This window comes from Metopolophium dirhodum, chromosome 3 (genome assembly GCF_019925205.1).
Source record: "Metopolophium dirhodum isolate CAU chromosome 3, ASM1992520v1, whole genome shotgun sequence".
NCBI lineage: Eukaryota > Metazoa > Arthropoda > Insecta > Hemiptera > Aphididae > Metopolophium > Metopolophium dirhodum.
Window position 1 is genome coordinate 35,279,175 of NC_083562.1, and position 16,219 is coordinate 35,295,393.

Here is a 16,219-nt window from a genome sequence, read left to right on the forward strand (position 1 = left end):
CGATTATAATATGTAGGGCCTGGAAGAATATATATATGACTGAAAACTACCAAAATATGCATGCGCATGCGGTTAAAAATAGGTACTGAAATTTGTGATAAAATATACCCTTAAATGTTTTTCATACTTATAGTTATTACCTATAAAGTACAAAACCTTTAATACTACAATTTTTATTTCAATTTAGTTGACTAGTAATTAAAACTATTATTATTTTTATACATTTAGAAATAATATAAAAGCTTATAATTCTTTCTCAAACATTGCAATTTACAGTCAAAGATTTTAATACATTTTAAAATGTAAACGAGCGCTGGTTATCGGCTAACATATGTTTGTATATTATGTATACCGATAAGAGCTTCGCTCCTCGACAACTAATAAAATTGGTAGTTATGTAATTAAAATGTATTAAAAAATTTAAAATATCATCTGGGTCTATTATCTATGTGTAAATTGATTTTTTTGTCCATTCAGTAATAACATCAAATGTCTAAACTTCCGTACCCTAATTATATTATGTAAAAATAAGGCCATGTTGAATAAAACTTCAAACGTTTGCAATAGGACGTATATATCTCATAAGTGACAAAGAAAACCTAGTTAGTTTGAATATTTTGATATTTCAACCAATTGTTTTTTTAACTTTCATACCCACAAGTCACAACCCACGCCACGTACTTATTTTATTTAGATTAGAATCAATGTAGGTATCTATACAAGTTTACTTTTGAGTTTTAACGCATGTACATATTATAATAATGTATTATATATATATTTTATGGTAAAGCTTTAAGCTTTTAATACGTGTTTTAATTAGATAAACGGTAATCGTTTAATGTTAAAAAACTTTTTTTCAACAATAAACCATTAAGAAACTAGTCACAAACATGCAATACATGTTACATTCAATGACGGCAAGACGGTATGAAAATAATAAAAAAAAAACTGAACATTTACCATAAATAATTGTAAATTTTGCACACATAAAATTCATAAAAATAACCGGTTTTATATTTTAGGATTTCTGAATAAATACAATTTAATAAGGGGCGGCTTTCTTATACCATCAAGTAAAATTATAAATGCAATCAACATTCAACATTTTCAAATATATAACGTTTATACTTAAGCAAAAAGATAGGTTAATATAACTTGTAAAAAATAAAAATTTAGCAGTTAAGTAGAACATATAAATAATATACAGGTACAAGATCTTATTATAGTATCATTGTAATTCTCTGCAGTGATTACCTACTGCAAGATTTCGTATAAATTTCAAACTGACAACAATAAATTTGCCACAATGTATCGATTTCATAGTAGGTAGTACCTACGTAAATTGTATACCTACCCATAGCCCATAGGGATAGGTATGTAACTGTTATCATAACCAAAACAGGTTTAAATTGCCGGTAAGGTATAATTACACGTTTAAGTCGATACGTAATGTATATGTAAATTAACAGCCAACATAATATTATATAGGTCATCCATCGTTCAAAAATAAATTTGTTTTAATCATAACATCTAATAAAAATCAATTAAATAAACGAGCATCAAAAGTAAAACAGCAATTCTGATAAAATAATAATTTAAGTTTATCTATGTCCATACCGTGTGTTCAACGATAAAGGTAACACGAAATATGTGGAACGCATGCCTTTGAAGTTGATAACGTTTTTTTTTGCTACATAAAGGACTTGCTTTACTATACCTACTAAAGATTACTAATTATTATGTATAATATTATACCTACATAGGCTACATTTATTTTTATATACTTTTTTCCAAGTATGAGTAAAATTATTTTTCGAAATAATACCCTCCTAAAGTATAATAAGATCAATTTTTTAAACAACCTACTTATATAATTTTTCAGTACCTTAAAAAATAACTGATTGAGAGCGATTTAATGATCTAATATCTGAAGTTCGTATTGTTTTTTTTTATTTTAAATAACAATCTATACCTTAGGGGCACAATATATTTATGTGGTTAGAATATACATATAAATTATATAAGTTTAGTAATCAATTACACAATTAAAATTAAATATTAATATGCTACACTTGATGTTAGAAGCCATTCACTAATGACACTCACTAAAGTTCGTATTTATTACATTTTTTTAAAAAGTTTTAACAATCTCTATGTCTGTGTAATTTTGTAATCAGTCAATTTTTAGAATAGAAAAACAAAATTAATAAGTCAGTCGTTTAAAAAAATCCCCAAAAATATTTTTTCTCAGATGTACGGAAAAAGTTTAAAATTTGAATTTTTCAATAATAAATGCAGTAAAAATAAAAACCGAATCAATTATAATGTGCATTGTGCATAGTAATATTTCGTGTTAACTTTATTATCGGACACTGTTTAATACTTAAATATATATAGGTACATGCTACACACAACCCTCAATATATATTTAAATATTTATAAATAAGTAAATAACTATTATTTACATATTATTTATTTATCTTTCATATTTATTAATATTCAATCATAGCTAATTTATGATTGATAATACAATTAATACATCTACAACATACCTACTTTACTTTTTTATAAAACGTAGGTTTATCTTGATTATACTAAGTATAAAATAAACTCTTTGAATTGTGATCATGTTATTAGGATAGTTATCACTTATCAGTCACATTTTTAATCCGACTAATGGTAGAGAGAAAGAGTAGGTACATTAATGATTGGATATGCGTTATAAGTTTTACGAGAAACCCATATTATAGCCTTAACGGTTTTATTTATTAAAAACAGCACTATTTTGAAATCGCGTGACTTAAAATCACAGTTATTACCTTAAGTTATATTAGACAATCAAATAATTGAAGGTTTATGAAACTCTCATAGAAATATTATTTTAATTGATCTGGTAAACGACCAAATTTCAATTGGACCATCGTCATTATTTAAACAAGGTTTCGTTTAAGTACCTCCTTAAAATAAATTTAAAAAAATGTTTGAGGTAACTTTAAGTAATTGATGTTTTGTAGTGTCAAAATAATTATATAGTCAAATTAAATAATGGTTTTTTTACAGTATTTCCCATAAATTTCCAAGTTATTATATGATTAAAAGATAGCAAATTAATAAGACTGTTTTATGTATGATGTTACATTTTCACATTGATATTTAGTTTGAGTATTAAATCTACAAGTGTATGTCACTTGAACTTTCAATTGGATTTTTATATTTTGGCTGAGTAACTGGACAGCGAATGATTTCACGATAGCCTAATTCATCCGGGGACAGCAGCTAATGGCTATAAATAAGATAATATATAAACTGCACAAAATTTACTTTCTGAAAGTCCACTGAAATCGATTAAACTTTTTTGTTGCTATTTTAATGTCACTCTCTATAAATAGATTGTTGTACGGTCGGTTTTTGAACCAGGCCGTCATTATATGGATTATATTATAATTTATAATGTTATGTTTGTCAGATTATTCGACGGGGAGTGGACTAAAATTAATTTAAAAAAAAATAATAACAGATTACTGCAACAATACTCTTACACATAAATGGTAGGTATAATAATAATGGTATATACGATATACCTATTAGCAAAATGAATAAAACACGAATGCTGAATGGTGTAATCATTATTACTATGACATTTAGTGAATTCAATCCCAGTGATGTCATTATAGAATATATAGGTACCTAATATGTTTAACAAATGTAATGTGAATTTGTAAAAATATATTACCTATATACGCGTATTTGAAAAATATCAAAATGTACGTTCTAATTGTTACTTTTATAGCGATTAGTCCGGATTGTAATACAATTTGTGTTGATCGATGAATAATTAAAATCAATATTCGCTAACACAGGTAACATTGATAAATAAATTAAATTAACAGATAGTTTTTTTAGATAATTTTTTTAGTTTTTTTTTTCTATAAATATCATTAAAATTTTATTTGTTGGGTAAAAAAGCGTGAAAATTTAATGCGATGCTCCTGATATATTGTTACAATAGCAGTTGAAAAATATTGAAAATATATAGGCACGATTTTTTTTATAAGCATTTAAAGTTAAAATTTTGACAACATTTATAAAATTTAAAATGTAATAATTATTTTGTAGTTAAAAATTTATAAAATGTTCAACTTTTGTAGCTAAGGATTAAAAATTCAAAACAAGGTTCCACGTAAATAGGTTATATACTTATATATAAATTACTTTATTCACAATAATATCATCAAATATACTTGGTAATATCATAGACTGACGGACCGTTTTCGCTCAGAATCGTTTTTCTTATACAATGATATTATATCATTGAATTCAAATTTAACACCATCCATTACAGTGACCCACTTGTAACATACTGTAAAGCAGAGCGACATCCACTTACCCACCTTTTTTAATGTAGTGTTTTAATTATTTATATGTATAAATTATATAAATAGTATAAAATACTAAAATGTATTAATAAAATAGTTCTAATAACTTTTTTAAACATCTAATATTCCAGGACATTGCTTACTTTTTATTTCTTCAATATGCAAGTCAAATTGTGACCGAGTACCGACGAACGATTTTCTCCAAGTGTTCGGGGACGAAAGACTATCCCTGGATGAAGACCTGCTCATTGAACCTTCTCGGTCAAATGATAACGAATGTTTGATAACGGGACTTGCTTCCGGGCTACTAATAGTTTTTACACTTTTGTGTACTGTTACCATGTTCACGATGACCATTTTGCCCTTTTTCCGACCATCTTTTGTATATACATCGCGTTCTTCAAGTACTTCTTCAAACGTTTCATCACCCGACCCATCACGCAATCCCTCGCCACCAACAGCTACTTGGTGAAAGTTTACATCAATTTGATTTTATTTCTCTTTTAATATTACGACTGTGATCATTGGTTGGTCATAATATATATTATGCATAATTGGCAAACATCAAAGTAATGTTGTATAAAAAATAAATGTTTAGTAAATATAAAAATAAAAACTGTATCATTACCAATATTGTTAACACCCACCTACATTCTAATTAATCTCCCGAACATGTAAACATACAGATTTTTAACATATTTATAATACATATTAGAGGCAATTTATGATTCGTTACATAAAATAAACTAATTTAAAATCTTTAATAATACAGAGCTGTACCTATTATATTGTCTATATTAAAAGCCTTTTAACACATTTAACAATATTTATTTGAGCAATGTTTACTTAAACTTTAAGTATTTCATATAGATACTTCAACAATAATTTAATCTGACGACTGCAAAGATTTATCTATTATATGATAAAAACATAATCGTATAACACTTTTCATATTAAATTGATTGTTAGGTTTATTTTTTGGCATCTAAGTTTGACAGAGAATATATTTTTACTACTAGTAATTTTGTTAAGAAAAATAATGTATTTATATATTTTGGATACAAAATAAGATACCTATTTATAGTTTTGAAATAAAATAATGATTTATCATTTCTTAACAAAATGCAATATAGTTAGTTGGCAAGCTCTTTTTAAATTATATTTTTTATTTCATTGCATGCAATTATACAAATATTATTTCCTATTTTAAAGCTGAAATTGTTTTATAGTTGTAAGAAACACAATTGAATATTTAAATAATGACACACTTAGGTGACAATAATACTTTCGATGGATTTAACTGTAGACGCACTAGGCACACTAGTACATTACTACACTGATCATCAAAGTTAGAATAACGTCCCTAATAGAATAAATGTAAATGTTGTCATCCATATGTGCTAAAGGATTGTGTTTCCACAAATCTAGTAAGCAACCTCTCGGAATTCTACCTGTATATAGCAACTGTTATGATAGTCATAACTGCAGTTGTAACATTGTTAAACATTATTTTCGTGTTTTTTAGTATAGAGTGTATATATTTGTGCCTGTAAGAACAATTGATAAGTAAGTGAAAATATCTACAATATTACAGGTACCTTGTAATTTGTATTTGGAAGAGGTACCTATATATTTTGTGATTGTTTTAAAAATTTAAGAAGGGTTGGATTTTTTTTACTATTTTGTAATATTTATTGTAATTATGTAAAAAAAAAAAATAGGTTAGGTTAGTATATAAATATATGATACGCATTGTTGCGTTGAATGTTGATCACTTAGTATAATGTTTCTAATGAAATCTATCAAAGTAAGTAGTCACAAAAGAATTTTTGATTATTAAAAGCGAAAGTGTAAGCCTCACAAAATTAAACAATAAAATAATTTTCAAAACAATGCGTGCTTTTGTACTCAATATATTCAGTTGATTCTCCTATAGATTAACATACGTGTGTGATTACTGGTTTAGAGTTCAGCTTCAGAATTTTAATGTACTTTATATACATACCTATATGTAGGTATCTGTATATACTTTAATCTTTACTCTTTAGTGTGTCGTGAAACGAAAATAATATATTGAATTTTAGATTCTGGGCGGAGCAATAAATGTATTGGTTTTACAATGTGTGTGTGTGTGTGTGTGTGTGTTTTTAGAGTAAAAAAAATGCTTTGATTTTCAACTTGATTTTTTTCTGGTAAGAAAGTGAATCTAGTTGGTACCTTCCTACCTACTTTGGGGCATCACAAATACAAAAAAGTTCCTACTTTTCTTAATAACTTCGAAATTCTCGAGAATCAATTTTCGTATTCAATGATTCATTTTTATTATTTATTTATTTCAATATTTATCTGTCATTGATCTCAAATTTAACACATAGGTACACCGAACCTACGTTACAGTGACATAACCAATAGTACGAGGTACCTATACTCGACACCTAGTGTACTGCAGAATGCCAGAATACCGATTATACCTTCCCCTTTTTTTATCTGTGAATTAAAAATAGGTAGCATTATATCAAGTTGTAATTATATCCAATTATCCAAATGATAAATAGTTAAAATAATATTTTTTTATTGTGAATAGGTACATTAATTGGTTTTTTTATTAGATTTATTTTATCAATAAAATCAAAGGTCAATTTAGTTATACAATTAAATTTTTGAGAAGAAACCTCACGATAAGTCCATATTAGTATATGTTAACTAATTACAGCTTCCTAATGAAAATATTTAGATTACAATAACGAGTTTAATATTTTGTTGTGTTTAATTTAAAAAAAACAATTATAAATTGTTGATGTGTGACATTGATAATACATCGAAATTTCAAATTTGCTATTGCAAAAAAGACCACGCAGTGCAAATTGAAAAATACCTGATAATTACCAATACCTTCAACACAAACAAAAAAGTAAATACCTAAAACCGGTTTAATAAGCCAATAGATATAATTATATGATTTATGCATCAGTATAATAATAGGGTTTCTTTTCTTTTTCAAAACGGATACCTAGTACTAAACGGATATTATCCTAATCGATGTTAAGCGATCGATATAATTTATTATTAAAAATAACGGTACTTAATGTAGTTCCAATATGCGAGTTAGGTAATGATATTAAAAAATTAAAAAACTTTTTCAAAAACCATATTTTAGAATTATACACAAATTTTTTTTATAATTTAAAATACGCAACTTGAAACCATTTATAAGTAGGTTACAAATATATATTTTACAGGTAGGCCAATGAAAAAAAAAATATAGGTAGGTAGGTAGGTAGGTATATAAAATATTTTAAAATTATAATTTTAATATAAATATCAGAACCTCGTAGAACACATTCCGTTAGGTTGACATAGGTTAAAATGATGTTACGTCAGTTAACGACAACTTTATGGATTAAAATCAATTATCACAGAACTTAATTCATAATGATTTTTAGATTTTTATGTAGGCATCCATAATAAAATATTTATTATATACCTACTTCAAAACTATTTACATTTTACATGTTTAAGGGTCCCGGTGCCAGTTTTTCAAATTTTCCACAATTCTATAAAATTTGAAAATTAAATTATATATTTTAGTGGCCACCTCAATTATAAGACTTTTTCCACTAATCTACTACCCAGTATTTATTTAGGGGAGTTGATAGAGTGTAATATATCGAAAAAAATGATTTTACGGGAATAACTCTCAAGCTTTGTAGAATTGTCAGATTTTTATGACTATTTTTTTAACTGAAAGAAGAAGATTTTCTACAGCCCGCATCGATTACTGATTTTGTATTTTATTTCAAATAATTGTATTAAAAAATTTGTAAAAAAAATGCTGTTTATCTTGTATTTTCTTAGACATATTAAAAAGTTTGATAATAAAATATTGAAAAACAGAGATCGATGTGGGCTGTAAAATATTTCCCTCTAGCAATTAAAAAAAAAATATGAATTTTGGTTGATTCTACAAGGCGGTATCGTTATTCCCGCAGAGTGTATTTTTGAGGACAAAATGGCATCGCAGCAACCGGGCCTTAAATCCAATATCAATCTATATAAAATAGTGATTGCTGATTACTCTTTTGTAATAATTTTTAAACAAATGATATTCGGGTTCTATATTTGTAATTTATTTAATAACAGCGTGTTTTGCTTGTAAAATCTGACGTAGGTAATGTGTAACCCATTTAATATTTAATATTCATCTGTAGCTGTTAATCAAAACACATTATTAACCATAATTATACTCTATCAAAATATAATGGACAATTAATTAAAAATAAAAATGTCTTAATAGTTTTCAAACGCGACGTGAAAAACAAAAGAAAATATTCAACTTTTATAGCTAAGGATTGAAAATTGAAAACAAGGCTCCACGTAAATAGGTTATATGTAAATTACTTTATTTACAATAATATCATCAAATATACTTGGTAATATCATAGGCTGACTGACCGTTTTCGCTCAGAATCGTTTTTCTTATACAATGATATTATATCATTGAATTCAAATTTAACACCATCCAGTACAGTGACCCACTTGTAACCTACTGTACAGCATAGCGACATCCACTTACCCACCTTTTTAATAATTATTTTAATTTTTAATGTTGTACTTGTACATATAATTCAAAATTAAGTATATGATAATAAATAAATTCAAGTAACATTTTAATTTTAATTTTTTTTATTACTATTAGATATTATTTTAGATTCTGAGCGAAGCGATGAATGTATTGATTCTACAATGATGTGTGTTTTTTTTTTTATTTTTTTTTTATTTTTGTGTCTCTCATCACCTTTTAGGACAGTAAAAGTGCTTGGATTTTCTTCAATAGTAACTTTTCTGATAGGAAAGTGAATCTAGTTGGTACTTTGGGGGGTCAAAAGTAAAAATTTCCCAGTAGTTTTCACAAGCGACGTGAAAAACAAAAGAAAAATTAAGGAAAAACGGGAATTTTTACGCAAAATTTGTTTTCGAGAAAATCGATTTTGGTTTTTGGTGTAACTCTAAAACAAATGACCGTAGGGACATGAAATTTTGACTGAATGTTTATATTAGCATTTCCTATACACCATAAAATTTACAAAATATTTTGACTCTTTTTGAGCTGTTTACGGCCATTGTCAGTTTTCAATTTTTTTAGTTTTTTTTTCTATAAATATCAATAAAATTTTATCTGTTGAGTAAAAAAGCTTGAAAATTTAATAGAAGGCTCCTAGGTTATTGTTTCAAAGGCAGATGAAAAAAATTAAAAATCCTTAGTCACAGTTTTTAATTATAAGCATTTAAAGTTCAAATTTTGACAAAATACGGAAAAATCACGAAAAATAGCAAATTATTTTGATGAGAATTCATAAAAATTTTTCTTTTTAAATCTAAGATTTGAAAATGTAATATAAGATTACTCATAAGTTTGTCTACCTTTATCAAAAAAAAAATGTCTAGAAGAAACTTAAATTAAATTTTTATGAGCGTCTGAAATTTATATTTTTACAACATTTGATATTTACTCGATTTCTCATGTAACAATTTTCTTATTTTATTGTAATTAAAAAACGAATGACTGTAGATACTTGAAAATTTCACTGAATGTTTATATTAGCATTTTCTATACACCATAAAATGTTGAAAATATTTTGACTCTTTTTGAGCTGTTTACGGACATTGTCAGTTTTCAATATTTTTAGTTTTTTTTCTATAAATATCAATAAATTTTTATTTATTGGGTAAAAAAGCGTGAAAATTGAATATAAGGCTCCTGATATATCGTTCTAATAGCAGTTAAAAAATATTAAAAATACATAGGCACAATTTTTTTTTATAAGCATTTAAAGTTCAAATTTTGACAACATTTATCAAATTTATAATTTATTAATTTTTTTGTAGTTAAAAATTTATAAATTTTTAACTTTTATGGCTAAGGATTGAAAATTTAAAACAAAGCTCCACGTAAATAGGTTATATATAAATTACTTTATTCACAATAATATCATCAAATATACTTGGTAAAATCATAGGCTGACTGACCGTTTTCGCTCAGAATCGTTTTTCTTATACAATGATATTATATCATTGAATTCAAATTTAACACCATCCATTACAGTGACCCACTTGTAACCTACCGTACAGCAGAGCGACATCCACTTATCCACCTTTTTTATTATGTAGGTACAGTGTAAAAATGTATTTAATATGTTTTTAATAATTATTTTAATTATTTTACATGCTTGTAAATAAAAATCACAATTAAGTATATATAATATAATATACAAATTCAAGTCAAATTTTTATTTATATTTCATTACTATTTTAATTTATCTAGGTACCAGGATTGTTGTGTTTAAAACATGAATTTAAAACATATGTTTAAAACAGTGTAAAATCCAAGAGAAAATTGTGTTTTTTTTGGCTTATTATTAATAATAAATAATAATAGATATCCTTCAGAAAAAACGTTAAGTAGGTATAAAATAATCATATCTTTTAACATCCTTCATTTTAATTTTTTTTTTTCATTTTATTGAATAAATTATTAAATTTAAAATGTTTTTACTTAATAGTTAGTATATACATAGGGGGACGGAGTGGCCGAGCGGACTAAGACGTCGGTTTCGACGTGCACCGTCGCCGGTTCGAACCTCGGTCATGGGCGGCACTTCTCTTCGGGCAATCACGGTGTATGGAGAAAGAGGCCGCCATCCCCCGCCGATGCATGGCAGATACCTACGGGTGCCCACTTGAAAATTCTGCCAAACACAAAAACGTATTCCCCCAACCGTTCCCTACCATCCCAAAAACCCTATACAGTACCATCCTACAGCTAATGGCCTAAATTGCCGGGCTTAAGACCAATAAAAATATAATAATAATAATAATAATAATATATATTATACCTACATAATAATATAATGTCCACATAAAACATCCATTCAAAAAATATTTTAAATACATTTCAAATACTTATGAGACTTAAAATAAGTAATAAATAAAGAGTGAAACATATACTAGGTACTATAATAGTACGCGGCATATTGACATATAAGTAAATTACATATTTTTGTTATTTTAAATATACTGTTTAAAACATTGTTTTTAACTGTATAAAACTCATACAGTTTATTTTGTTTAAAACATCGTCTTAAACAGAAAAAACAGTTTAAAAACAAAAATTAAAAAATAAACCAACTCTGGTAGGTACAGGGTAAATATGTATTTGATATGTTTTTAACAAATTCAAGTCATGAAATAATTTGATTTAAGCATTAATCACTAATTGGTGGTACACAGGACACATTGAAATAATTGAATGTACTAGGCAGAGACTATCTTTTAACGGAGGTATATTATCGTTGTTTATAAGTTATTTTTTCGAAAAGTTAATTATATTGTTACTCGGGACTCAATTTACTTAGCACGTTAAAGGTTTTTGGACCCGATTTACCTAGCCCCAAAATATTTACCGGATTATTTGGGACTCAGTTTACGGCCACTCCCGCGTTGTAGCATATTATATTGTAGGCATTAAATTATTACAATAAATCTATTAGGTATCTATTAAGATTTACATTTTTTGAAAATATTATTCAACCAACTATTGTTTATTATTACGCCATTGCTACATATACCTATATAATTAGTTCTTGTGATATTATTAAATACCTATCCAAGGATCTACTCACTTTAGTACCACTTAATACTATCTAAAATTCTAAACACATTCGTTTACTAACCTTACCTAACCTATACTATTGTAATATTTTTCTTTTTCAAAATCTTCATTACTTATTATTATAATTTTAATATTATTATCTTTATTATATGCATAAAAAATAGTTTGATTATGTCATAGTGTCACATCTTGCAGTCAGTAGGACTAGTTTTTAGTTTACAGTTTGTTTTACTTAATAAAAGTTGTTATTGCTCAGCCCAAAACCATTTTAAATTGTGCAAGAAATTATACAACGTATACCTACTATATAAACAATACTAAAATGAATAATCGGTGAAAATTTCGGGTCTATAACTTTCTAAATTACAACAGTTAGAATTTACCGACAACCGCGTTAAATGACGGGTACCTACGTTCTACACCATAAATTAATTACGTTTTTTCAAGTTTTTATAGTTTTCTGGAATACATTATACAGGGATGAAGTCTTTAAAGTTGTATGTACATTTCCCCATATAATACAGGTAATATAGTTACATTAAAATTATATTTGAAACACACACACTCAACGCTAAAAAAAAAACATTAATGTATGTGATGACACTAAGAAAAATATGATATGTCTTACATTTAATGTAAAGCTTACAATGAGTTATGTACCAATATACAACGTTTGATCACAGTCGTTCTGCAGGAGACAGGAGTATATTAAAGTAATTAAAATTATTCCGAAATTTACCAGCATCTTGCAGACTATCTTTAGAATCGGTGCTCTTTTCGAAAAAATCTACTTTATCCTTGAAAGATTTTTTCGTAGGCACCTTATCTTGGGACGATGCTTCATCTTTTTTCGGCGATTTTAACGAAAAAAAAGGCCTCTTGGGCCTGTCCATGTTATAGACTCTTCCCCTTCGCCGACCTCAGCGCATAATACCACTTCTTTATACTATATCAACTGCACTCAATAAGGTTTTCAGACAGATCTCCACGGTATATAATATATATGGTAAGAATCAAAAATGAATTGTATAATATTATACTTTACGTGGATATAATATCATATTAAACAAACTGACGACGCGTCGTTACACACTGACAGCGGACCGTAGTACTACAACAGTAGGCACGCAACGACTGATCGCCGGACTGCCGGGGAACCGGTTCAAAGTGTATATTATTGTACAACGCCGGTTCTACACGATATGTTTTGCACAGTGTTGCCTCATTAATCGAATTCATCGAAATAAATAACATGTAACAGACGAAAATACGATGTCTAACACAGCAGCATTACGACTGGCAACTGCTCGACGTGTGTATAGTTATGATCGCGGGAAGTCGGAAAAATCGCAATACTTTAATAATATTATCGTTCCCTTTCAAATTATTCTTACTTGCCAGTTTCCCACTATTCCTACCGCTAGCGCCTAGCATCTATATGGTGTATAATAGTAATAATAATACAATGTGACGACACTATAATAATAATACCATTATGATTTGTATTTAATAGACGGAATTGTGTGAAAAATCGGAACACTAAATATATAGGAATACTTCAACAAATATTTCCCATCATATAAATACCTACGTATATCGATTTAATAAAGTGTTTTATATTAAAAGAACAAAGTCAATGACATTTTAGTAGGTACGTACTTTAGTATAATATTTTGTTTTGACTCGAATCGAAACACCGCTGACGATTTAGTTTTTGTAGGAACATTTCATTAATATACCTATCAAATTTATATCCAGTTTTCGCAATGTTTTTTGTTTTTTTTTCAGAAATTTTTAAAAATTAGGTATATTGTTTTGACTTGTAGTAGTCTTTGTAAAAGTTTTCAGTGATTATTTATAAAGAAATAAGTACGTAATTTCATTACTTATTAAATAATTGTATACGATTGTTAAATACTCAAATGTATAGCTACACAAAGATATTTGTACATAATACTGTGTGCTGTCTTGGACGTTATAGGTATTTAAAGTAAAAATGATAGTATAATTTCTACATTTGTTTGAAATGTGATAAATTGTTGTGGTGGTGATGGCATTAATCAGAGCATGACCGTATACCGATTAGTCCGAAACCGTCGGCGATTTTACTTTGCCGAAAATTAACCGAATCCATTGCGTTTTTAAATGGGAAACTGGGAGTGATTACTTCGACCGAGGAGGTATGACGAACCAAGCTACCGTGTCCTACTCATAAAGAGGAATTAATATGCTTTTCGACAGCTGCGTAAGGATCGACAACGGGGAAATTTGAAATTTGAAAATATAAAATATATAATATTACGATAGTAGTTAAATGCCATCATCTTAAATTCTTAAATGATAAGAAAAAAAACGTGAAAACGTTTGGTTACGTCAAGATATACCTACGCACCTATGCGTAATTTAGTAATAACTAATAGGTAATTATTATGATACAGACGTGTTTGCGTTATCATTCACAAGGCCGTCTAGTGTCTACTCACGGGCCTCCGGAGTCCGGACGTACAATTTTTGTTTTCGAATCGAAACTATTGTAAACACTACGTCGCGTCGTATGTAACATATAATATAAACCCGTCTACACTATACACACGATACTGTTTCAAAAATAATAATAATAATAGTTAAATGTTTCAAACGTTTTTTTAGGTATTTTCCACCACCGTCTAGCACAGTACTCGGTCCGTGTAATATTGTATTTTCGTTCGAGGCATTTCGACTATAGCACACGTTTAGTTTATGATCTCGTGAGTTGCGTGTTTTTGCACGGATATTATACCGTTGTTGTTCGTGTACACACTGCCGGGCCAAAGACCGGCATAACGTCAATAAAAGTTTCACTTTCGCCGGAGCGCAGGACCGCCGCCGCCGCCGCCGTCGAACCACGTGTTCGCGGTGCATAATGACCCCAAAAAACGCTACGGCCTACTACAAACATAACTCGTAAAATACACAACGCGTGTGTGCCATATTATAACGTTACTATAATATCGATCTGGTAAACATTCGACTCTGTTATCACTACGACTACTAAACGCCGTGTCCGGGTAATTAAAATTATATTCTCGATTTGTGTGTCACTGTGTTTTTTTTTTTTTTTGATTTTTTATTGTAGCCAAATATAATACATTACGAGTAATTTAATACGATCAGAGAGTCCATATTAGGTATATTATACACACTATGATACGCGCACAGCGTATTACGTATGAATAAAGACTCGACCTAATTTTATCATAGGTAACACGACGTAATTTTGTATAATTTTTGTCTATATATAATATAGGTATTATATAATAACTTTTGGTGGCTAAAAAAAATATAGTGTGCGATTTGACGGATTCGTCGAGAGTAATTATTTTTGTTTTGTGTTGCTATTCGGTCAGTCGGGAGTGTTCGTTTATGATATTATTATGATGCGTGTTCGAGTAATCTATAATATAATAATAATGGTAGTAGGTATAGTCAAAACTTTTAATTTTAATAGAAAAAATGCACGCTTATTTAAATAATGATTCCCCTAATGTTTTCCTCTAACGAAACATTTATTAAAATTCTGATGTTTGTAATTTTTAAGTATATTAGAATTAAGAACTCAAAAACCATATTCTCAAGTTCTTAATCAGATTTATAAATTTGAATATTGTTTAAGTTGTATCCTGTGGGGATCCAAACATTCCAGACTTATTATTTAAAATGGGAACTTGCAGTCTTTTTTACAATAAATTATTTTGATCTGATGATATTTTCGAACATTTTGACGCACCTTTAAATCAAAACTTGAATGTATTAAAATATCCTATAATATTATGAGCATAATGTAAGGTCTAATGATAACTTACCTACACTCCAGAACTAAATTCATTATTTCAGGAACAATTGGAGTGAGCAATAGGCTTGGTAAATCATAGGTGTAAACATAGGTAATAAACAATATAGTATTATAATGATTATTATATTATTATTATGATGTTTATTTTTTTAACCTCGTTCTATTCGTGTTGTTGTATTAATAAATAATTTGTTAACGGATATGGTTCATAAACGAATACCTCGACAATCAGATTTTCTTAATACATAATTTGAATTAAATAATTTTAAATAATTTATAGTTCATCATCATCAATAACAATAACAATTAACTGAGAATAGTTCGTAATGGGAAGGAATCCGG

The 16,219-nt window shown here is 27.8% G+C and overlaps 1 protein-coding gene across 1 annotated transcript in view; it reads right to left on the reverse strand.

Moving 5' to 3' along the window:
• Window positions 1-13,046, reverse strand: part of LOC132940087 (muscle-specific protein 300 kDa) — a 74,877-nt gene extending 61,831 nt beyond the window's left edge. Inside the window, exons 1-2 of the mRNA XM_061007501.1 lie at window positions 12,785-13,046; window positions 4,520-4,837 (exon numbers count right to left, since the gene is read on the reverse strand). Of these exons, the coding sequence (XP_060863484.1) occupies window positions 4,520-4,837; window positions 12,785-12,938 (472 nt within the window). The 5' untranslated portion in view covers window positions 12,939-13,046. The remainder of the gene's footprint in view (window positions 1-4,519; window positions 4,838-12,784) is intronic.
• Window positions 13,047-16,219: the final 3,173 nt, after the last annotated feature.